At 39.8% G+C, this 22,755-nt stretch overlaps 8 protein-coding genes across 8 annotated transcripts; 4 read left to right on the top strand and 4 right to left on the bottom strand.

The window, feature by feature from the left end:
- Nucleotides 1-398: 398 nt before the first annotated feature.
- Nucleotides 399-3,885, bottom strand: BATDEDRAFT_21253 (uncharacterized protein; the record flags this gene model as incomplete). Its single annotated transcript, XM_006675174.1, has 5 exons — nt 399-1,124; nt 1,220-2,628; nt 2,783-2,908; nt 3,512-3,668; nt 3,820-3,885. 5 exons carry the CDS (start codon nt 3,883-3,885, stop codon nt 399-401), a joined length of 2,484 nt encoding a protein of 827 aa, XP_006675237.1.
- A 549-nt stretch (nt 3,886-4,434) lies between these two features.
- Nucleotides 4,435-5,158, bottom strand: BATDEDRAFT_21252 (uncharacterized protein; the record flags this gene model as incomplete). The annotated part of the gene is made up of 2 exons (XM_006675173.1): nt 4,435-4,711; nt 5,115-5,158. The coding sequence occupies 2 exons, from the start codon at nt 5,156-5,158 to the stop codon at nt 4,435-4,437; spliced, it is 321 nt and encodes a 106-aa protein (XP_006675236.1).
- A 1,013-nt stretch (nt 5,159-6,171) lies between these two features.
- BATDEDRAFT_21251 (cytidine deaminase) lies at nt 6,172-7,186 on the top strand (the record flags this gene model as incomplete). The annotated part of the gene is made up of 7 exons (XM_006675172.1): nt 6,172-6,217; nt 6,288-6,338; nt 6,438-6,508; nt 6,581-6,694; nt 6,794-6,834; nt 6,940-7,012; nt 7,091-7,186. 7 exons carry the CDS (start codon nt 6,172-6,174, stop codon nt 7,184-7,186), a joined length of 492 nt encoding a protein of 163 aa, XP_006675235.1.
- Nucleotides 7,187-8,844: 1,658 nt separating this feature from the next.
- BATDEDRAFT_84508 (uncharacterized protein) lies at nt 8,845-10,527 on the top strand (the record flags this gene model as incomplete). The annotated part of the gene is made up of 4 exons (XM_006676160.1): nt 8,845-8,957; nt 9,289-9,458; nt 9,550-9,756; nt 9,869-10,527. The coding sequence occupies 4 exons, from the start codon at nt 8,845-8,847 to the stop codon at nt 10,408-10,410; spliced, it is 1,032 nt and encodes a 343-aa protein (XP_006676223.1). The 3' UTR covers nt 10,411-10,527.
- A 287-nt stretch (nt 10,528-10,814) lies between these two features.
- Nucleotides 10,815-11,798, top strand: BATDEDRAFT_21249 (uncharacterized protein; the record flags this gene model as incomplete). The annotated part of the gene is made up of 5 exons (XM_006675171.1): nt 10,815-10,951; nt 11,035-11,101; nt 11,183-11,277; nt 11,355-11,542; nt 11,668-11,798. 5 exons carry the CDS (start codon nt 10,815-10,817, stop codon nt 11,796-11,798), a joined length of 618 nt encoding a protein of 205 aa, XP_006675234.1.
- A 595-nt stretch (nt 11,799-12,393) lies between these two features.
- Nucleotides 12,394-14,040, bottom strand: BATDEDRAFT_8747 (uncharacterized protein; the record flags this gene model as incomplete). The annotated part of the gene is made up of 3 exons (XM_006674978.1): nt 12,394-13,290; nt 13,333-13,629; nt 13,870-14,040. The coding sequence occupies 3 exons, from the start codon at nt 14,038-14,040 to the stop codon at nt 12,394-12,396; spliced, it is 1,365 nt and encodes a 454-aa protein (XP_006675041.1).
- Nucleotides 14,041-15,369: 1,329 nt separating this feature from the next.
- Nucleotides 15,370-16,400, top strand: BATDEDRAFT_84506 (uncharacterized protein; the record flags this gene model as incomplete). The annotated part of the gene is made up of 4 exons (XM_006676159.1): nt 15,370-15,640; nt 15,804-15,883; nt 16,043-16,184; nt 16,271-16,400. 4 exons carry the CDS (start codon nt 15,370-15,372, stop codon nt 16,372-16,374), a joined length of 597 nt encoding a protein of 198 aa, XP_006676222.1. The 3' UTR covers nt 16,375-16,400.
- A 478-nt stretch (nt 16,401-16,878) lies between these two features.
- Nucleotides 16,879-20,064, bottom strand: BATDEDRAFT_33902 (uncharacterized protein; the record flags this gene model as incomplete). The annotated part of the gene is made up of 2 exons (XM_006675623.1): nt 16,879-18,261; nt 18,342-20,064. The coding sequence occupies 2 exons, from the start codon at nt 20,062-20,064 to the stop codon at nt 16,958-16,960; spliced, it is 3,027 nt and encodes a 1,008-aa protein (XP_006675686.1). The 3' UTR covers nt 16,879-16,957.
- Between the last annotated feature and the right edge of the window lie 2,691 nt (nt 20,065-22,755).

The raw sequence follows: 22,755 nt of genomic DNA, 5'->3' as shown, positions 1-22,755 counted from the left end.
TGAAAAAAGTTTAATGTATTATAGTATTTTAAACCTTGCTGTTTTGAATGAATGTCAGTGTATAATAATTTCCTTGAACTAGATACGAATGTATCTATGATGTTTTAGGATACAACAAGAAAGAATTTGACAATACCAGAACAGCTAAACCTAATTTCTGGATTGCAAACCTGTCGATTTTACAATATATGGCTATGCCAATGTGAACAATTTCAGTTTTAAACTATAGTTTGATTGTACATTACATGTACATTGTTTATTAAAGAATTGTATATTTAACCATTATTTATTCCCAGGCAATCGCTGCAAGATAAATAGTGTTTTATTTTACGTAAATACAGCTTTAATTAGATTTTAAAAAGATGCCCAACTAAACCCAGTAGTAGAGCGGTTTAAAACTAATGAATCAACGCACTATATGGATTGTATGTGGTATCGCTGAGTGCTTTTGAGCCTGCAGAGTTGTATACCTGTAAATTATCGCAATGTGATTGCTCATAGGGGTTTAAACCATTTGCTTCAATCGGCAACGATCGTTTAGAGTTGCAAGCTACAACTTTGCCTGTATTCTCGTCCACAATAGTGCCATACATTGTACCATACTCAAACCATCGTTTTGTATCGGTCAACTTGGTCGAACAATGATCCAAAGTTTGAGGATTTGATAACGACATTTTAGAGTTATACTGCTGATGATTACGATCAATGCAATTTTCGCTCAAGCCATCTTCGTCGTTTCGCCCATCATATCCTATGGGATGATCAGCCTGCTGATAATAGTTGGGATAGATATCGTAATCACAATAAATATCGGACTCGGATATAATGCGATGGGAAACACGCTGAACATATTCAGCATCACCAGTTGTGTTGATTATCCCTTCGTTTGAAACTTGATCCTTCCAAAAGAGTAACGGACAAATCACAAACGTACCAAATGCCGATAGCCCCATGAGTAAATAGTGCATTTGGGTATAGTCTGAAACCGAGCCAGAGGTGATGATAGATTGTGCTGACAAAAGTGGGATAATCGTAAGACCAGTGTTTAACAGCGAAGTTGACAGAGTGTATGACATTTCCTGAAAACTATCTTGCACAACAAATGCAATTAAAGGCCATACAATCTGCAGCAATAAAAATGTAAAGTCCCGAGTGTGTTGATACACATGTTAGGTTAGTCACGTATATTACCATCGAGAATGCAAGACAATACACTTACACAAATATAAAAAGCATATACTATTCCAAGAACCACAAGACAGATGGCATAAATCGCCGCAGCAGGAACCATGGTATTTTTTGCAAACACAAGCACAGCGTGCACTATCACCAGCAGCATGCCACATACTCCTAAAATAAATATTCTGCGTCCGCGATACTGAATTATTGATCCACACACCGGCACCAGTATTGTAGATACTAAATCAGGTATAGCAAGCATCCATCCAGCTTGCTGTGAGTTTTTTGGAAAGAGCAAAATGTTCTGCAGTTCATCTCCAAGAACGTTTATCAATGCCATTGTGCTCCCGTAATAGATCACCATAAGACTGACAATCAGCCAGTATTCAAGTGGCAAATACCATATTTCCGTCCACATGCTATAATCAGATGCTATATTGTCGTTGGTATGATAGGCAGATGTAAGGTATTCATCAGGCGATGAAAGTCCTTGGGTAGATTCCCTTTGTTCTTCCTCAACAACTAATGGCATTGTTTGAATAAGTGATTGCGATGGTCGTCGATGTGATGACTGTGCAAGACTGCGTGGACTGACCAAGGATAAAGACGCGGTCCTCGCTTGAGCAGGATTAATAGTAGAGACGGAATCAGCACTTTGTGTAGCATTTGAAATTGATCCAAAGCTCTGCAGGTAATGGATAGTAGGAACACTTTTTCCCAATGAGTCACGAATATTCTGGACTGGCTGACTCTGTTCTGCATAAGATGTTTGAATAGAATCTCTGATACTATTTGCAGTTTCCGATGTTCTTGTATGCATATCAGCATTCAAAGTCGTGTCATGTTGAACATGAGCCAAATTATCCGTCAAAGGACTCCACCAGGTTCTCACAACAGTTTGTGGTGCTATGAAACCAGACATTGTAGAGCTCCCAACCGATAAAGAAGCAAATGATAAATTCGAAGGTCTTGCACCGTGTTGAATTGGCTGCAGATTTGAAGTACTGGCGTGGTGTTCTATAAAATTACCCGTGTTTGATTCCTGGAACGATGCATTACAGTCAATGTTGTGATGATCCTCGTAAGGGTGTAATGTGTTGTCAATGGCACTACCGCCCACGGAATCTTGGTATGAAGGTATATTTTGATATTGGTAGATTGGTTCTTGGAAGGTATAGAGATCAATGATGACAGCAATAATTGCTGCCAGCGTTGAACAAAAACTGACAAACACCCCTATAAACACGGCAAACTGCGTAGAAGCATGCTCTCCCACAAGAATTCCATTGTACATGGTAGTCGGAAGCATAGCAAACGTAGGTGTAAGCAGGTCATTTAGTACTGATCCTAATCTCGCAGTAGATAGATTGATACCAAGAGCAAATGCTAGTTCTGGTCCACCAAACCAGCGGCAGGTTAGTCGCGCCTGTGCAACTCCTAGCGATTCTCCTGCACACAATAATATGTTGAAAGATTAGCATATAGAAAGTCTTTGATTAAGGAGTATACTCAGTTTAATCAAGACAGTATTCGGTTTTACATAAAAAGTGCTCAACCAATCTGTAATACTTTAAATGGGCATATCAACTTTAAAAACGCCTACCTGCAAGTCCCAAGATAAATCGTCCAGCCAGAAATACAAACATATCTTGCATATACACTCCAGCAGCAAATACAATCGAACCAGAAATCGTACATAGAGATAGTATCACCAGAGCCCAATGAGATCCTGAAAATCAGGATTGACAAGTAGTTGGATAGAATTAGCTATATGGATTCGTTATTTTACATCCATATTCATGTAAAATAAAATAGAGTGACAAGTGTATAATAAACAGCCAGTTTCATGGATGATTAGTGTCAAATTTACTCGACATTGTTCTCTAAACTCATCAACACATTTCACTGGTCTTTCTTGTGATGACTAATATGCAAACAACAGTTGTATCACTGAAATGTGCAATCATTGGTTTCTTGAACTAGAACGCGAACATCTGGTATTCTAGAATACAACAAAGTGGAGTTGTATTGACAACAGTCGAATCCGATATCTGGATTGCAATAGATGAATCTAGTGATTGTACAATGTATGGTTATACCAAAAGTGGGGAATGCGATAGCCTGACTGTATTATACGATGGACATTGTGTTTTGAAGGATTGTGTGCCAATTTTTAGTAGGAAATGCAGCCAGCATTCAACCATTGGTTATTCAAATCAATGACTACAAGATAAATGCAAGTACTCTATTTTACATGAATATAGCTGTATAAGGCTGTGCAATCAAGACGGAAAGCATACAATGTTTCAAAATTAAACTAGCTCGAATATACCTATTCGGTCAACGAGGATGGACGACACAAACGGCATGATAATGTTGGGCAATGTGTAGAATGAATACGATTGTGCAAGGCTAAACTGCCATTGCTTCTTGTCAACGCCCATGGCTGCATTAAGTTGGCGATTGAGTGCTGTTGGAATGTCGTATATCTATTAAAGATGCATGGCAAACAAGCGTTGAATAGTCAATACTTGAAGCAATTCATAATTCAAACCTCAATGAGTGGTGGAATGGCCAGTCAAATAAATATGAAATGAGTGTATAGGCAGAGTAAAAAATTCATTTACTATTGAAACATACATAGTAATTTCCGACCAATACTAGAGCCAGTGATGACAAGACTACCCATCTAGTCGGACTTGACATGCCAAATCGAAGAAATCGAATTCAAAAGTCAAGTTGAAAATGAGAGCGATGTTTTGGGTTGGATTGAAACAGCTCAAGTGGCTCACCCTTGATCACGGTGACAACATGGTAATGGAAAGATGAAGAAATCGTCAGCATTGTCTTGCGTGATTGTTGATTTGAGTGGCAGATGCATTCATCGTTTATATTGTGTTGTAGCGACAGTCTGGCGTGTTGAAATGATTTGCTGCCTTTTTCGATTCAATACAAGACAGTTTCTCTGGTTTGGTCTTGTTCCGACACGATCTTCGGCACTCCATATAGAGTACACTAACTCAAGACAATCGTACCATTTTATAAACGAAAAACTCGTCTTTAAAGTATGGTAAAACTGGGTTAAAGTATGAACAAATATATCTCTTGATTGTCACCAGCCGTGATATTTGGTATGTGATGAAGCATATGGCGACTTTATTTCAAACAAACGCAGACTGCTCGAGAAACAAGCCATGGCATTAAACTTTACTGGCATCTTATTTAGTGTTCCATTTTACATGAATACGGCTATAGCTATGCGTCTTTAGATTTGCGACTAGTGTTGCTAGATGTAGCTATAGAGGATTTTGTTCGACTTTTTGAAGCAGCATCAATCTTTTTATGTAAAGCTGCCCGAGCATTTGCTCTCTCCTTTTCCGCTGCCACGGATAGATTTGCTCCACTAGATTTACCCAGAGTTCGTGCACCTCGCTTATTTAATTCCATCAATAGACTGGCATCCTGTTTGGTAGTTTTGTGAGTTTGCTGTTTTTTCTGCTCACTACATGTTGTAGAATGCACTTCTGGAAGCCTACACATTATGAAAAGTCAATATAATCTACGGATAAAATGTCACATTCAAACTATTTTCAAATAAACCTGCCTGTGAGCTGATTTATAATACATAAAATCATCCAATCGAGTTAGATTCTTGCAATTTACTTGACTGTCTGCAAAGTATTAAAAGATGTCTACATACCCATACAGAAACGAATACTACACAAGTCGCAGGTTACTGAAAGCATGTTCAGCTTTTCCTTGCACCCTCGCATTCCACAAATAGTAGCTGGCCCTTTTGGTTTGATTGTTGGACTGTAATCACACAACACTGGTTATAAACCTCTTGTAACTTTGATATGGTACTGCTCAGCAATGTCCCGAAATAGTCCAGCATATACCATTATCAAATGATTCATTTGAAAAGATAAACCTACTCTTCTATTGCAGATACAAGTGCATCGATGTTCGAGACTGACATGTTTGTGAATGGTAGAGTAGGTACAATGGCTGTTTGGACTAGGATTGCAAGTAAAAATGACAACTCAAAACCATGTTTTACAGCTGACCCATTAGACGTGTCTAGTTTGGATTTGAAGATCTACTATTGCAATCACTGGCATTATTGCTTTTATTCTCCATAGCTAATGGGCTGTTTACCACCTATTTTCAACATAAAGACTAATGTTAGGATTTGAACTGTGGGTGTTGAGCATAGAAAACGTATTCTAGTCGGAACATTTTGGACTGGTGACCAGATCATCAAGCCTTTATCTGATGACCAAGGTCTAATTCTCAGTTGCTGGATAACTAATTTCACCTAGTTTAGTGATTCTTGATTTACAGTCGTATTGATGTAAATGGAATACTAAAGGCGTCAAATTACATAATAAACGATCAGTTTCAGATATTACTGGACAACATTGTTTGGTAAACTCTCTAGTTTATTGGCCTTGTGCTCATTTCGTATCAACTCGACACATGTTTATATTACAGTTTCAATCAGTTTTCAACCCTTGCAAAACATTCAAGACTGGCATGAAAACAACTTGCATTTCTGGAATGTGCAATCATTGTTTTTTGAACCAGAGCGCGACGTATGTTTTTAGAATACAAGAGTGGAACTCGTAGAGTTTGACAACGGTTGAACCCAATATCTGGATTGCAATGGATGGATCTGGTGACTGTGCAATATATGGCTATGCTAAAAGTGAAAAAAGGGACAATTTCAGTTTGAAGCTAGTGTTATTATAGACGGACATTGTGGTTCAATTGACAATGTCAGTCATGATTAGGAGAGTGAAACAAGTATTCAACGAATAGTCAACCACTGTTCATCTCGAAACAAAAGAGTCACTGCAAGCTAAATGAAAAAGTGCTCATTTTACGTGAATACGATTGTAATTCATTATAAAGGTTTGTGCACTGCATTTGCTTGTATTGTAAAAGCAATAAGCAAGTTGTACTTTCCATCAATTCAACAAACTGTCAACTATGCCGTTCCTGTCTGCTCAACACATCGCTACTCTCACTCCCAATGGTACTGATGATTTTTGATTTCATAGATAGAGTAGCTTTACTGATCCTACCCATACTCGGCTTACTAATAGGAGTCCTGTCCAAGGATGTACAGTTGCAACTGGCTCAGTTTGCCACCCAAGGTAAACTAAAGACCTTTTCTATATGATATTCTTATTTCATGGATTTGGTATCTGCGATTATACATAAATAACCTTATTTATAAATTGGATTGCAATTAGCCAAGGAGATGTCTTACTCTCCATATAGCAAGTTTCGAGTCGGTGCTGCTCTTTTGGCTCCTACCGGCGAAGTCTTTCTAGGCAAGCAATGTCTTTTATGATTGAAATGATAGATTCAACTTATTGAACTAAATCTATCCTAGCAAGTCATCGAGTTGTACTTACCCCTGTTTCAATATATTGTAGGATGCAATGTCGAAAATGCTTCATACGGAGGAACCATATGTGCTGAAAGAACTGCCTTTGTTAAAGCTGTGGTTAGTCATGTTGATACACTCGACTTTTTAACAGGATATTGGTTTAGCTCTTGTAGATCGGTTTAAGCTGACCGAGTTTATACTTTTTTGAATTTTTAGAGTGAAGGCCACAAAAAGTTTTTGGCAATTGCTGTTATCACGTAAGTGTAGCATTTGTATCTATGCCACTATACTCGATCAAGTTTTGAGTGTAACTGAGAGCCACAATGAAGCTGTTAACCCGGGTATTTTGTATGTTTGAATAGTGACAAGGAAGCTGCCATTTCACCTTGTGGATTCTGTCGCCAGTTCATGGTCGAGTTTGGAAAACACATTCAGGTAAATTGTGCCTTTAACAGCATACGAACTACTCACTAGTTTTATATTGACAAATTTACAACAACACTTGTATCTTAGGTTTATCAGTTTTCTGCAAGCTTTGACAAGGTGGAAATCAAATCTCTTAAGGAGTTGCTTCCTGACAGTTTTGGACCCGAGGATTTGGACAAATAGTTGGTTTCCAAGGTTAAATTTTGTTTTACAATCGTATTCATGTAAAATGAACACTTTTTCATTTAGCTTGCAGTGACTCTTTTGTTTCGAGATGAACAGTGGTTGACTATTCATTGAATACTTGTTTCACTCTCCTAATCATGACTGACATTGTCAATTGAACCACAATGTCCGTCTATAATAACACTAGCTTCAAACTGAAATTGTCCCTTTTTTCACTTTTAGCATAGCCATATATTGCACAGTCACCAGATCCATCCATTGCAATCCAGATATTGGGTTCAACCGTTGTCAAACTCTACGAGTTCCACTCTTGTATTCTAAAAACATACGTCGCGCTCTGGTTCAAAAAACAATGATTGCACATTCCAGAAATGCAAGTTGTTTTCATGCCAGTCTTGAATGTTTTGCAAGGGTTGAAAACTGATTGAAACTGTAATATAAACATGTGTCGAGTTGATACGAAATGAGCACAAGGCCAATAAACTAGAGAGTTTACCAAACAATGTTGTCCAGTAATATCTGAAACTGATCGTTTATTATGTAATTTGACGCCTTTAGTATTCCATTTACATCAATACGACTGTAAATCAAGAATACGATTCATTGTGCATAAAAGTAGTCTTTTGATCCAACAACACATGAATGTCTGACCAATCAAATCATAAAAGCTTATCAGACGAATCATCACGTGAGTACGGCGGATTACACGAACTTGACAAACGGACTTCAACATTGTCATTCAACGACATTGTATATGCTCTAGTTGTTCAATGCAGTTGCATCTCTCTCCAGTATCTCCTACGAGTCTGCTCAAACAATCTCTTGCTAAAAACCCTTGCTGCATTGATATTGGTGAACAAATGACTGACGAAGATATTCGCTCTGCCCTTTCTGACAGTCTGCTCAGGAGTGCAGGTGTGTTCAGTCTGTAATCCATGTCTTGTGTTTCCGTCACTTTTCCACAAACGTACTTTTGTATTCGGATGAAAATGTGCATTGAAGAACCGCTGCTTTTCCAGCATGCATGTCGGAATGGCTCACCAATTGACATTGAATAAGCTTGAAAGCCGCTTCTTCACGCTCTACATGGATGTGTCCTTGTATGCAAAGCCACAGCTGACAAACTTGAGCACCTTCAGTCTGCCATTCACAAACTAGCCCTTGTGCTCATTTGGCAAGAGTGGGAAAAACACATTCTAAATGCTTACTAGCCATATATTGGCTTATTCACTACCGATCATCTTGATGTTGTATTTGGGAGCAGACATATTGAATCAAACTACTATATGCTATTTTATAACTAGGCACAGACAATAACGGGCGAAGCATGTATGCCTTTTATTGCTGTCATTTACCATCTCCGCAATCCGTCAACTATGATATACTACTCTTGTAAGCTTTGCTCAGATCATGTTGTTGATGGAGTGTCTGCTCAGTCAAGCTGATTATCAAAGTTTTTGACTAGATTGCTACTGGAGCGGCTAGAAGCGCTGTCTGTCAATGAGTATTCTCTAGTTCTTTTTGCGGGCGGAGCCACATACTATCCAACTTGGAGCTGGACTCTTCAGGCTTATTCAAAACTTAGCAGAAAGTAAGAGGTCAATGAGATTAGATCAGTTTCAAAACCACACTGATGTTACAAACTCATTCTAACAATGATTCTAAATGTTTGGATCACAAGTATTCGCAAAAACCTCAAAGCTCTTTATGTGGTTCATCCATCCATGTGGCCCAAATTTTTGCTGCAAACCATGGGAATGATTGTTAGGTGTGTTGCGTTGATACCATGTTTGATCTGTTTATTAGGCTGCCAGTTGAGCTGGGTTGTGCCAATGTTTAAAAATCACTTTAAATCTCATGTCTAAACTAAAGAATATAGGCTAATTTTGAATTGTATGATTTGACTCTAGTCCAAAGTTTGCTAGTAAGCTTGTATGGGTCGATAGTCTTGCACGACTAGAAACTTTAGTTCCAATGCAAAAACTCGAAATGCCTGCTGCGGTTCAAGAGTTGCGTATAAACCCATCATATATTGAGTCTTGTAATATTGAGATTGATTTCTAAATCATTCGAGTTTTAATGCACTGTTGTACTTTTAGATACAATCAAAAGCAAGAGGCATTTGGGTTTTTATCCTTTTCACGGAGACCCACACGCCAAATCCGCACAAAGGTGTTTGAAGTGGGCTTGGATGTTCTAATGGGTGTTGATGGCTCAAAAGGATGTCCATCTATATTTCTTGATTGTGTGACTTATATCAAGAAGAATGGTATGTTTGCTATATGAATGATCGAGTTCAATGAGCCCATTCTACATTATATGGCTTCAGATTATCTAATGCATTTATTGGTTGTGCACAGGTATGGATGTTGAGGGATTGTTTCGAAAATCTGCCGCGCTCACTGCATTGCACAAAGCCAAAAACCTATATAACGAAGGGCTTCCAGTGGATTTTGATGAGCTAGGTGGCATTCATACTGTGTGCAGTCTACTTAAATTGTGGTTTCGAGAATTGCCATTACCATTGGTTCACATGTCATTATATCCAACAGTCCGTGAGGTTGAACGTATGTACCAAAAGTTGATTCAGTCTCATGATTGTCACTACTGTTGGCGTGTATTTACATCAATCGTGATGTCTCTAACATGTATATTGGCTGTATACATTGAAATATATAGGAGCAAACAACAAGATAGACTTTATCCGAACAAAGTTTCTCCCATGTCTAACGATACCCACGCAACTCATTCTTTGCCAGCTCTTTGATCTCCTCAATGCCGTGTACATGCACAGCGAAACCAATCTCATGACATCACGTAATCTAACGATTGTATGGTCGCCCAATTTTGTGCACAGCGATAATCCAGTACTTGATGTTGGAATGTGTGCCATTGGCGTCCAAGGTGCAGGCATCGGGACGATTGTCAAGACATGTATCGAGTCATACGAAGAGATTTTTGGAGACTACGTCCAAGAATTAAGGCGAAGTAGTTCTATTGCAACATCCATGTCCAGCGCAAGAGCATTACCGGATGCACCGATTTCAGCACAGTTGTTAGATCTGACCTTGGAAGAGCCACTGATTGTAGGACAGAGCACTTGTGATTTTGTGAGTTCGGGTCATTCACTTTCAACAGATACGACTTCCCAGCCTCTTCCTGCATCACCATTAGAGTCGGATCATGGGCAAGCACTTGAATCTAAAGTCGTATTCACGTAAAACGGAACTTGTATTCATCATGTCATTGCTCAGGAATAAACAACGACTGGATATCTGTTGGGCATTCTTGGTACAGATCGAGATTCCCAATTCTTCAATAAACACAACTTCCATCATATGAGACTGGCTGTTTATCGCTTTAATGCTCCATTTTACGTGAACATGGCAATATCAAGGGTTTGAATATCTAGTCTTGAGTAGATATAGATACAATGCATTTTAGTCGAGTTTCTGCGTTGTTAGAACTGAGTGCTGGCAACAGCCCAAGTTGTATTCCATCCACTCGAATAGTATTCGCATGCCTTCAAAACCACTTTACCACCAAAGCTAATAACCAATATAAAATTGGCTCCGTTTTACACAATACTCATCCCAGTAGCTCTGATAACTGTTGGGCTCAGAGTATGTTGGACAAGCAGATGAATGAATTGGCTCAGAGCAGAAAACAGCAGCCTATTGTTTCTGAACAGCAAACGTATAAGCGCTTTCTTACAGTATGGAGTCGTCAGGTTCAGTCTCCAGATGGCCGTGTGATTGATTGGTAAGTTCAAGCTCAATCTGAACAGTATCTCGCATTAGCAAATCTCATTTCTTGTCCAATATTGCATTACAATCATCTTGTAGGGATGTTGCTGGGCACGGCACTCAAGCTCCTGCTTTCGCAACAGTATTTCCCTACAATTCTAAAAAGGTAATGTTTTGAAACCAGTACTAGATCTAGTATTTCCGTCGTTGATTTGGAGCGTTAACCACGGTAATCATGATGGTCTAGAAAACTGTCCGTTTGCTGGTAGAATATGCACAGGGTCCAAACGTCATGGCATATACTTTTGCTGCTGGTGGATTTGATGCCAAGAAACATAAAAAGTAGGCTAAACATCTAAAGTGTAGAAAGTCGACTGTTTCAACTCATTTCAATTTATTCTTGATGCTTTATTATGGAGCAGCATTCAAGACACTGCAGAGTCAGAATTGTCTGAAGAAGCCAAACTGAGAGGTGGTAAATGGATTCGACTGATTCCACCCGATCACGACGGCATTCCTGAACTCAAGTGGAGTCGCAACAAATTCGTTCCATTTCTTGTGATTGATCCAGAGGATGATATAGCTCCACTTTCTTGTGATACTGAAGGTACGAGTTTATCATCTATACGCTGCTTATGTATTTCAACACTATTTTGAACGCATTCGTGTAGATTTGCAGTGGTCATGTCCATATCACGATCCAAATTTAACGTTGTATGCTGGTGATTGTAGAATACATTGAACCGTTGGATATTTCACTGGATACATTGCACACATATATTCTTCAAGGGCTTGTGATGCTTCCATCAGTCCAGACTGCACTCATGGCTACTGACTGGTTAAGAAAAAACGAATATATTTAATAACACTTATTTCAAATATGCTCGTCAATATTTTCCATATTGGTGTGGTGGGATTAAACCTAGCTAAAAAGTATGATTTATTTCAATTGTAACAGTGATAAAATGATAAGCCATGATTCAGTCATTTCAAAGTTGCCAAAACCGTGATTAGAACTAGCCTGTATTTATTACAGATGCTGGTAATGAACAAGACGAGTCGGTGTTTGAATTACCCAGTCCCTTGATCTTGTTTTTATCAAATAGCATTTTTTAAACACCGATAACTATGCCATTAAAAGATATCCCAGTTGCATGGAATTGTCAGTGTTTTTTTGATTCAAGTCGCCGAGTATTCTGCTGGATCCAGCCAATGTTGTATTTTCAACCACTGTTTCTGCAAGCTCTAAATTCAAGCAGCTTGTTTTTACTATTGTCCAGCTATTTGGCGTTTGAACAAAAACTACATTTAATCTCAAGAACTGTAAAAAGTTTATTTGATGTAAATCTTGAGCATAAAAAGTGCAACCTATTTTAAAAAGCACTTGGTTCTGGACAGTATGGTTTCAAAGTTGGAAAAGTTGATAAGTCTTTAAACATCCTAATGTCACAGCCAAACTTAAAATACTTCTGTACCCACTCGAAGAGTGTGTGTACTAGATCGATTGGCCGACACATCACTCAGAGACGGATTTGTTCCATTGATTATTCGAGTCGACTCATTGCTGTGACACGTTTCGCCCATTTCAGAGTAGTCAGCACCGGCATCTTCATCCTCGGGAGTAGGACGTAGTGAAAGACCGGGAATCACATCAATCACGAGAAGAATCAACAGAGAACCAACAAAAGACCAGACAGCGATCGAAACAGTACCCGAAATCTGGTAGCCCATTTGAATCCAGTTTCCATCAATCCATCCGCCATCAATACTGGCCCCATCAAGCGCAGCTATTTTCTTTTGAGCAAACACACCAGTAAGAAGGCTACCAAGTATACCACCGACTCCATGTACTCCCCACGCATCCAGAGAGTCGTCAAACCCAAATGCATCCTTGATGCGCGTTGCGTAGTAGCAGGAAACGCCAGAGAGGAATCCAATAATTAAAGCAGCCCAAGGAGCGACATAGCCTGCGGAAGGAGTAATAGCAACCAATCCAGCAATGGCGCCGGAGCAAAACCCAATACCGGATAAACGATTGTGGTTAAGACACGCCATGATAGTCCAAGCAAGTGAGCCTGTTGCAGCAGAAATGGTGGTAACAGTCACAGCCATTGCAGCACGAGGGGTTGCAGCAAGTGCAGACCCACCATTGAACCCAAACCAGCCAAACCAAAGTAGCGCAGCACCAATGAATACGTTGGTGATGTTGTGAGGAAGAAACTCTACTTTTTCGGAGCCAGGACCAATGCTCCTTCGCTTGCCAACAACCAGACAGTAAGCGAGACCGGCGAATCCCGAAGCCACGTGGACGGGACCACCACCAGCAAAGTCCAGCGATCCAATACCACACGGGGTCTGATTTAGGGCAGTGGTAGACAGACAACCCATGTTACGAACCCATCCGCGATTGGCCCAGGACCAGTAAGCAATGGGATCATAAACAACGGTAGTCCACACAAACGCAAACACCAAAGCAGGAACTAAACGAATACGCTCAACAACTGATCCATACACTAGGGCAACAGTGATTGTAGCAAACTGCATCTGGTATACGGCAAAAAGGATTCCTGGAATAAACGTAGCAACAACAGGGATTGGATCCATTCCCACCGAATTAAGTCCTCCCATGGCGAAGTTGCCAATAATGGCAGATCCAGTATCTGAAAAGGCGAGCGAAAATCCAAACAGTACCCACTATCAAGTGTATTCCAACGAGCATTAGATTATTGTATTTCAGCCAATAAAGATGTTAGCAGCAAATCTTATCAACTGACTGCATATCCAAAAATGCCGATAGATTGACAGTGGAAACACCAAATATGGCATGTGGTCTACTCTGTCCTTGCACGAACAGAGGTCATCTGATATGCTACCGTCGGCATTATTGGATACGAGATATCCACTTTTATTTAGTCATCTGCTTTAGAGTCTTACCTGAATCGTTACAACAGACATGGATAGCATGCTCAGCATGATAAGAGAGAGAGCATTTTTGGAGCGAGCCAAGCCAGAATAAAATAGCCCAACACCAGGAATCATGATAAACACTAGTCCAGTGCAGGCAATGACAAACCCGATGGATGAAGTGCCAGGATCAGAAACCATAACTGACATGGAATACTTTGTAAGAAAAGGATCGAGTGTTATTAAAAGGTTATATTTAAAATAAAGACAGATTAGCTGTTTCTACTAGTCAAATTAGTAGAATAGATGTAGTGGGAATCGGAGTCTGATCACGGTTGCGACTTTTAACCTTTTGATTTAGGGTGGATGAATGTGGAAAATATTCAAACATGCAAGCTGTAACCATGGATTGTAGAATCTTGGGCTTGGACATGCACTGTCTACCTTGGTTTATGTATAATGAATGTATATCAAGTTTGTCTATTTACTCGACCATTTCGATAGACCATCTTGGCAGTGCTACCAAACTCGAACAACTGAATCTATCAATGTGATACGCAATACTGAATCAAAACTATACTAAAATCCCATATGAATCTACCATAGCAGCATGTATTCACATCAGTGCTTTGCTTTTTAAAACGTCTTTCACATGAAAGCTATTTTCTTTCAAACTCAGCAGCTCAATAAGGACGTGTGGCAGTAGTTCGATGCGTGGATTTCCTTTGATACTATTGAGCTTGTTGATTTTTATTGGGCATTGTCATGGGTTGATTTTAAACCACAGTGCAGATACAGAAATGCTTGGTTTGTATTTCAAACTTCCCATTGCTTGGTACTGACTACTCGACACATTTTTTTGGTGTTGGTAACCGAGAATAGACCTGAGCAATGTTATTGGCATACCTGTTGAATAAACATCATCTGATTAGTGTCATATTCATCGCCGTACTCACGTAAAATAGAATTCTGTGTCATAGTCACTGCCTCTTGCTCTAAAACAATAAAAGATATGCTCCATTTTCCTACCAGAGATTGACTGCATCGCTTCACTTCTTCAAAGCACAATGTTCATCATATGATGCTCAGATTATTGCTTTGAACCAAACTAATCCCTTTCTCATTTTTGGTATAGTCATACACTACAATCTCCAGACTCATCCATTGCAATCCAATGATTGGGTATGATTGTTTTCAACCCCTACAAGCTCGTATTTGTATTCCAGAAATATCAGATTACATTCGCGTTGAGAAACCGATTGTACATCTCAGGAATGCAACTGTTCTCATGCCGATCGCTGGGAAAATACCAATCAACTTTGTCGAGGAGTTTCGAGGACAATACTGTCCAGTAAACTGACGCCAATCACTTGGTGAAACTGACTGTTATGCATTCTTGACATTCTATTTTACGTGAAGACAGCAGTAATAAACTTTCAAATAACCCTCGACCGCACTGCGCTGGGTTAAACAAAATACAAGACAACCAGAGTAAAGGGCCATTTTTTCTATTGTTTTGGACTTTCAATCATGTCAGCTTCAGAGCTCGACACTCTGCATCCGAAGCCAATACAAACGCAGCAGCCTGTTCTGCATATTGTAGTTGGCTCAACCAATGCTGCAAAGCTACGAGCTGCTCGAACCGCTTGTTCACAGATATTTTCTACCCATTCAGTTATTGTCGAGGGTTTATCTGTGCCCAGCGGAGTTGCTGCCCAACCCCTATCAGACAATGAAACTATACGAGGAGCTGAAAACAGAGCAAAGGCTTCGTTATGCGCTAGGCCTCAATCGGACTACGGTGAGTTTCGATGCTGGGCTAGTGTTGCCCACTATCTAGTCACACTAATGCAAAGTCATGTCGGCATCCTAAAAGTACTTTATTCTGATTCCAAAATCAATTTCCTGTCGTATTGGCAATTTATTCCAATACCGCTTTTGTAAAGCTAATTCATTTTAATCAGCTTTAGGGATTGAAGGAGGAATCCACCAGATCGGTGATCGATGGTTTGAGTCTGGATGGATAGCTGTCCTGAGTAACAAAGTACGTATTCTGTTTTGCATTGATGCTGATTGTTGGATTTAATTGTTGGAATACATATTCTTTTTAATCGAGCATATGGGCACGCTAAAAACCTTGATGAAACACTGAGGTCTGACAGATTGGTAATAGAGCTTAATAACTATAAATTATTTAATGTAGGGGGAAATGGGTTTAGCATCAAGTGGTCGTTTTGAACTTTCTAAAAAGATCATGTCAAAGATTCTTACTGGTCAAGAGCTTGCAGAGGTCATAGATGAACTCTCAGGCTTAAAAGATGTGCGATCGAATTCTGGTGCCATGGGTATGTTTAGTACGACATTATAGCTCAAGCATCTCTATTTTGAATTGATAAAAGGCAACTGTGACTGAATGTTGGTTGGGTTATAGGACTCATTAGTAACGGACTAATTCAAAGAGATGACATGTATGTATCTGGAGTTATTTTTGCATTTGGACCATTTGTATCTGAGCCCTATCTATGGGATAAATAAACCAGGCCAATGCGTTGCAAAATGTTGGCTTGATTTGAAATGATTATATATATTGTATTTCAGCTCAAAATTTGCTGTATCCAGTGATAATGCTAGCCATTCTAGCCACAACAGTTTTACACAACCCCATCTGATGAGCTCCCCTTCAAATCATTTTTAACAACCAAACATGCCGTTTGAAAAAACAAAATAGTATTCAAAAAAGAACTGGGTATTTAGATATAATAAAAGAAAAGGGAAAGTAAAAGAGTGCAATTGACACCAAGCAGCAGATATACAAACAGTTGACATGCATTAGTCAGTGCATTTTGATCAATCAAAGTCAACACTAGTTTGAGATTGGTCAAAGTGGATCGAGGATGGCATGAAACAAAAGGCAAAGATCTAGATCTGACATACGTTTACAGAAACTACTAAACAATGCATCCATCCTTGACCTCTTAAATAATGCACAAATGGGTATAGAAGCAGAACATAAAAGAATCCAGAATGGAAGAATAAAAACAAAACAAACCTGGAAAGTTTAAAAATTGGAAACAAAAATCCATATTTAGAATGATCCAAAAATAATACGACTCAAACTCTATTGTTTTTCATGCATAAGAGTATGTGAAATGTCAAATTGAGGCGCACTTGGTCCAACTGGATCGGGATTCAATTGGTAGCTATTTGAGCTGATGTATCGGATATATTGACTAGGTGGTTCTCCAGTTGATGAAGAGGTATCTAAATGTGGAGAAGCGTCAAGAATATTGGCCGGAATGATAGTTCGAAGTGACGGTAAACGTATTGATGAATTAGCGGTGCGTGCCGACACAAGACACGAAGACTCTGATTCTTGTGAATTACGCCGTGATTGTAAAGCAACATGGTTATCCTGTTGTATTACATCAGAATTCTGATCAAATGGAGGAGATTTGTATTTCGGGATTGTTGAATACATCGAAGCATGATCTATCTCGACAGAGCTGGTTTGCGTGCCATTCGGAATATCTGCAACATCCGCCGCAGCTTTCCGTATACGACGGAACCGCTTCTCACACTGTCGATGATTTCGTCCAGCAATATGCTTTGAAATCACTACCCATCTGGGACCAAACAACTCGTAAGCCTTGAGTAGTTTGGAATCCTCATCGTGAGACCATAGACCTACTCTTGAAGTAAGCTGAGATACGCCTAATTTTAAAAAATGTGTTGATGCATCTGTTTGGCCAAGAGTCTCCTCGGTTTCGTTTCCTGGATCCAATGTGCCAAAATAATCGTCTCCTGCCATGTCAATATCCATACCATCGTCCGTGGATACTCCTGTATCTGACACCACTAAGTTATGGCGAAGCATGCGATTATTTTGGTTTGGTGACATCAAAGCATATCCATCCTTTTGTGTGGAAGAAAAGGCCGGTGACTTCAAAGTTTTTGACTGTAAGCTATTGGAAGAGAATGAATTCTTGTGTAATTGAATCCATGAGTTTGGAGGATTGGTATTTTGTCCCGATTGAGGCATATCTTGCTCAGTCAGATTAGAAAGCGTAGCCGCTGAATCCTGTTTTAAAAAATGTAGGTTTGAATGGGCAAAGGTATAATGGGACGATGGCGTACCAGATGAGTCCATGCTAGATGCTGTTCGAGCATGAGATCCATGAGAAGTTGGGTATCCTGAAAAGTCATCTAAATTGTGTTTACGTGATGTGATGGCATTCTGTCCAAGTACTGTTCTAGTGGTATCATTCAGTAACATTGAGACACATGTAGATCCTGAAGAAGACGTATATTCTGTAGCGGCTTGAGAAATAGCTGAGGTGGTATTGGGTAAGCATGCTACCATTGATTGTGGAACTTGCTTGGACAATACTCGTGCCCAGTGCTCCTTGCATTGGCGACGATTTCCTGATATTAAAAAGACGGGTGAGTTGGAATCAAAAAGATTAGAAACCAAGGATATATAGTCAATATGACAAGTTGCTTACTATTTGGGATGATGGATGCAACCATAGTCCATTGAGTCCCATGTTTTCGGATGGCATCTACAAGAGCCTGATCCTCGTCAATAGTCCAAGGCCGCACAATACCCTTTCCACCACGACGCGAGGAGGATGTCGTAGAGCCAAGTCCTTGCATGAGATGTGCTGCAGTAGGCAATGATGGTGCTACCGATGTATGTAAAGTAGGTTGGGTTGGGTACAATAGTGGTGATGCTGACAATCTACGTGCTGGGCGAGTGGAAAGTGGACTACTCTGAAATGGTATATTGAATGGCGAAGTGGAACTTGGATATGACTGCTGGTGCCGAGATTCCAATGAAAGTGGGCGAGAAATTGGCTGTTGAGGTTTCTGGTATTGCTTCTGTTCATTATATTGAATCGACTCTGGCTTTAACTTTTGATCTGTTTCTGACTCTGGTATATGTCCGGATTCGTGACCTTTCTGGTGGTATTGATGTAAGTCTGATGGATAGATAGTTGAATGTGTTGTTGGTAAGGAGGACATGGTCGGAGCCCGATGTTTTTCTAAAGATTGAAGTGAAGTGCTTATAGTAGATTCAGATCTACTATAAGCACTATATTGCAGCGATGGTGACTGGGATGGATGTTGCGAAAATGCGTGGCTATCCAAGGGGCTGCAAGTCTTTGAATGGTTTGGATCAAGGTTATAATTGCAACCGTATTGAAATTGAGTATTTTTACCCTGACACATATGGGTACCTTTTAACTGCTGATTAGAATTAGAGTCGAATGTGCCATGGCTCATAATCAACGGTGTCACTTGGTCAATGGTGGGAGTTTGGTCCATCCGCGATCCAGCCCCCAATCGAATTTCATGCACATAACCCTGATACAGTTTCTCCTCGCCATCCTTTGATGCTTCTGTTGTCTTTCCTTGTGCTTTGGTTGAGGGTATTGGGCATGAATGGCCAGATGGTGTGGAGGTGAATAATGAATCTCGTATAAATGCTTGGGATCGCGACGCATGAGTGATTGGCGCCACAAGCGCGTCAGTGGCTGTGCTTGCCATTGTGCGACCAAGTGACCAACGAGATTCTTCAGTCAACTTGGCGACTTTGGTTTGAGCCGACTCAACAGGTGTGAAGAATAAGCTGGCTTGGCTTGAGTCTGAGCATAAGCGGTTTCTGCCCAACGCATTATTATGACTATGTGGTGTGTGAATTTGCTCTGTTAGTGGCTGTCTTTTGCTCTCAATGTGCTGCAAAGGGTGTGGAAAGCCTGGACGTGCTTCGTCTGTGGAGCAAGATGGCTTCATGGATTGTGCAGAGTAATAGAATGGCTGATCTGTGCTGCGTGAGCCGACAGGAGAACAATTTGGATCACACAATGCGATATTATTATCATGGCCACCACTATTACTACAAGATACAACAGGCCCATCAGTATCATTGTTGGCTTGATGTGGATTTGGTCTGGCTTGTGCTTCTTGATGACACCATGTCTGTCGTGCCATTGAAGGTGGTTGAGCAGTGCTCACTTCATCCTCCGTGTGCTGCTGGTCGCGCAGATTGATACTACTAATAATAGTGGCAGATGGAGTGCTGGCTGAAGTGGCAGGGTTTGATAAAGCACTGTTGTGGGAGATGCCCGTTGATGCTATCAAAATGGACGAGGGTATCGTGACAGGTATGGGAATGACGGCTTCTGTTTCTGTCGTGTCTAACGGCAGCTGGGAAAGTGCAGGCATCTCCTTAAAGAGTGATCCCCAAGCCTATATCTCTTTGTAGGATTGTGCTTTTGGTTGCTGCAAAGCAAGGTTAAATTTCTAGCGGAAGTAAAATTGGTTGTGCAGATTATGAAGGCACTAGCGTAAATGCTATCAGTGAATCCAAATTTACTATACAGTTCTGCTGCCGATAAATAAATTCAGGTTTTCTGACTCGGTAAATAGTATGTGTGGCAAGAAAATCTAGTCGGGCTTCGTGGTTGCCAAGAAATCTACAAGATTTTGAGTGGGGATAAATAGTATTGGCTTGTTTGTATAATGCTAGAAAAAAAAACAGTGGCTGGGCAATTTGGTAGTGAAGTAGGGGAATACTGCTATTTTTTCCGTCAGACGAAAAGCAAGAGCAAAGTAATATGAATCAGTAATGTAGTTTGAATTCACTCGCACAGACCCTATATTTCCAGAAAAAAATGTAAGTGCAAGTACAACTTTAATGAGCTATGAACAGCGGCAGAAGAAAAATAAGTAGAATTTAGTCAGATCGATACAGTGGTGAGAATATTATAGTCGTATTCACGTAAAATGAAACGCTAAATAGTGAGTCAAAGTGTATGGTAATGGCCAGTCTCATGAAATGGTATTTCACCAAATTTACTGAACAATGTTTGAACTCATTAAGTTTACTGATCTCTTTTTGCGCTCACTTTTATATAAAAATACTGAGCGAGTGTTCAAAGCAGCATCCACATTCCTGTTTGAATCATTTCGCATCCTTCACATCTGTTCAATCTCCAACTCTCCCTTTCTACAAACCGAACATTACAAGTAAACATTGTGTGATTGTATGGAAACAGTCGCATTACTGAAATGTACAATCACTGTTCTTTTGAACTAGAGCGCAAACATATCTGATATCAGGATACAACAAAGTGGGGATTGGCTATTAGAACAGTCGGGCCCAATATCTGGATTCCAGTGGATGAGTCTGGTTTCGAACTTGTTGATCGTACAATCTATGGCTATGCCAAAAGTGGAGATAGGGAGGTTTAAAAAGATCACTCGAGTTCAAATTATAGTTTGATTTCGTATCTAAAATGGACATTGTTTGAAAGAATTGAGAATGTCTATCGAAGAAGCAGCCAGTTTGTAGTAGAAAGGCGCAATGAATATTTAACCATTGCCTACTCCGAAATAGAATAGAAGGTGGTCACCAAGATAATACAAGTGCTCCATTTACGTGAATACGGCTGTAAAATAACGCATCAACAATGTATCGATCCTGACTACCCACTACGGGCAAGGCAGACACTTTAGACGATTTATACTAGTGATCAAGCATTTTGATTTGAGCAATATACTGTAAAAGGAAATGCTTTGCTCAATTGTCAACAAGAGCACAAGTCATTGTTTGAGATTGGTCTGAATAATTCAACGTGGTTTGCATCGTCTTGGTATACAGTCCCTCTATAAACTGTTCAAGACCAATTTTTGGTGCTAGAAAGGCAGTCGTGCATTTAGATAATTCGAATGGCTTAGTCAACAAAGACTTACCACAAGGGAACTGGTTGGGTGTGAATTGGTAAAGGCTCGACCTTTATTTAAACCAGAATAGATGGTCTATAGATTCAAACTTAGTTTCGCTTTTAAAAAAAGAAGTTTTCAAGTATTGCAAATTTGAAATACCTAATAAAACATTAAAATAGTACCATAGGCTGCCCCTATTTCAATGGAAAAACTCGAGCTATGCTAAGCCAACGTGGGGCAATAGGCAGATGCAAATGATCATTTTCCATTTATTCATATGCTATGCCTTTTTATTTATTTCACTCATTAGTGTGCAAATACTCTATCTGGTGCACTCTAAACCTGCTTCATTCAACACCAACAGTCTTGATAGGAGCAACAGGTCAAGCATGACTCGTCATTCTTACTGAGCTTTTGAAACCGGCTTGATTGGTTTTGACATGATGTTGCATCTGTTTCTAGAAATTACCATTTCACGGGTTGGACCAACTCTGTCAGAGCCGCATATGACAAGTCATACCTGTTTACAGCCATTAGCGTGGTATAAGGGCTGGGGATCATCAAGCATGGCTAGGTACAAGCATCATGTATTTTTTGTTGATCTAATCTAATTATCCGCTCATATAAAGCCTCAGTAATGTGTCCAATAATCTATATTCCCAAAAATTCCAGCGGTATAGTGAATACTTGACAATAACAAATGACAAACCAGATCAAAGCAAACTGCTTTGATTCGAGTCAAAACACGCAACATCTCTATATGCGTGACTCTTGGTGTCAATCTGAACCAGCTCATATCAAGATTGTACATTTAATCATTATGCTATCATGGGCACAAACAATCTGGTGCTATGCCCCATAGCCATGTAATTCTTGTAAAAATATTGATTTTGCCGATCTATACTGTAAAATAGCCTAATAAACAAATGTATGATGCAGTGAATAGTCAGATGCATAGCAAGTTTAAATGATTATTCTTGCTGCGTGATCTAGCTTCGCGGTTTATTTACTAAAATTCAAAGTGGGGAATGGCTTGGGTTGAATATCTTGACGACCATATTCATGTAGATGAAATACTAAATAAGAATGTCAAGGTACATGATAAACAGCCAGCCTTTGAGATGTATTGGAGATTACTATGTTGGCTAAACTCTAGTTTTCTGATCTTTCTCCATTCTCCTTCATCTA

Source organism: Batrachochytrium dendrobatidis, assembly GCF_000203795.2.
Source record: "Batrachochytrium dendrobatidis JAM81 unplaced genomic scaffold BATDEscaffold_1, whole genome shotgun sequence".
In the NCBI taxonomy this organism is placed as follows: domain Eukaryota; kingdom Fungi; phylum Chytridiomycota; class Chytridiomycetes; order Rhizophydiales; genus Batrachochytrium; species Batrachochytrium dendrobatidis.
The sequence above is the reverse complement of the archived record's forward strand: the minus strand, read 5'-3'. Positions and strand labels throughout refer to the sequence as shown.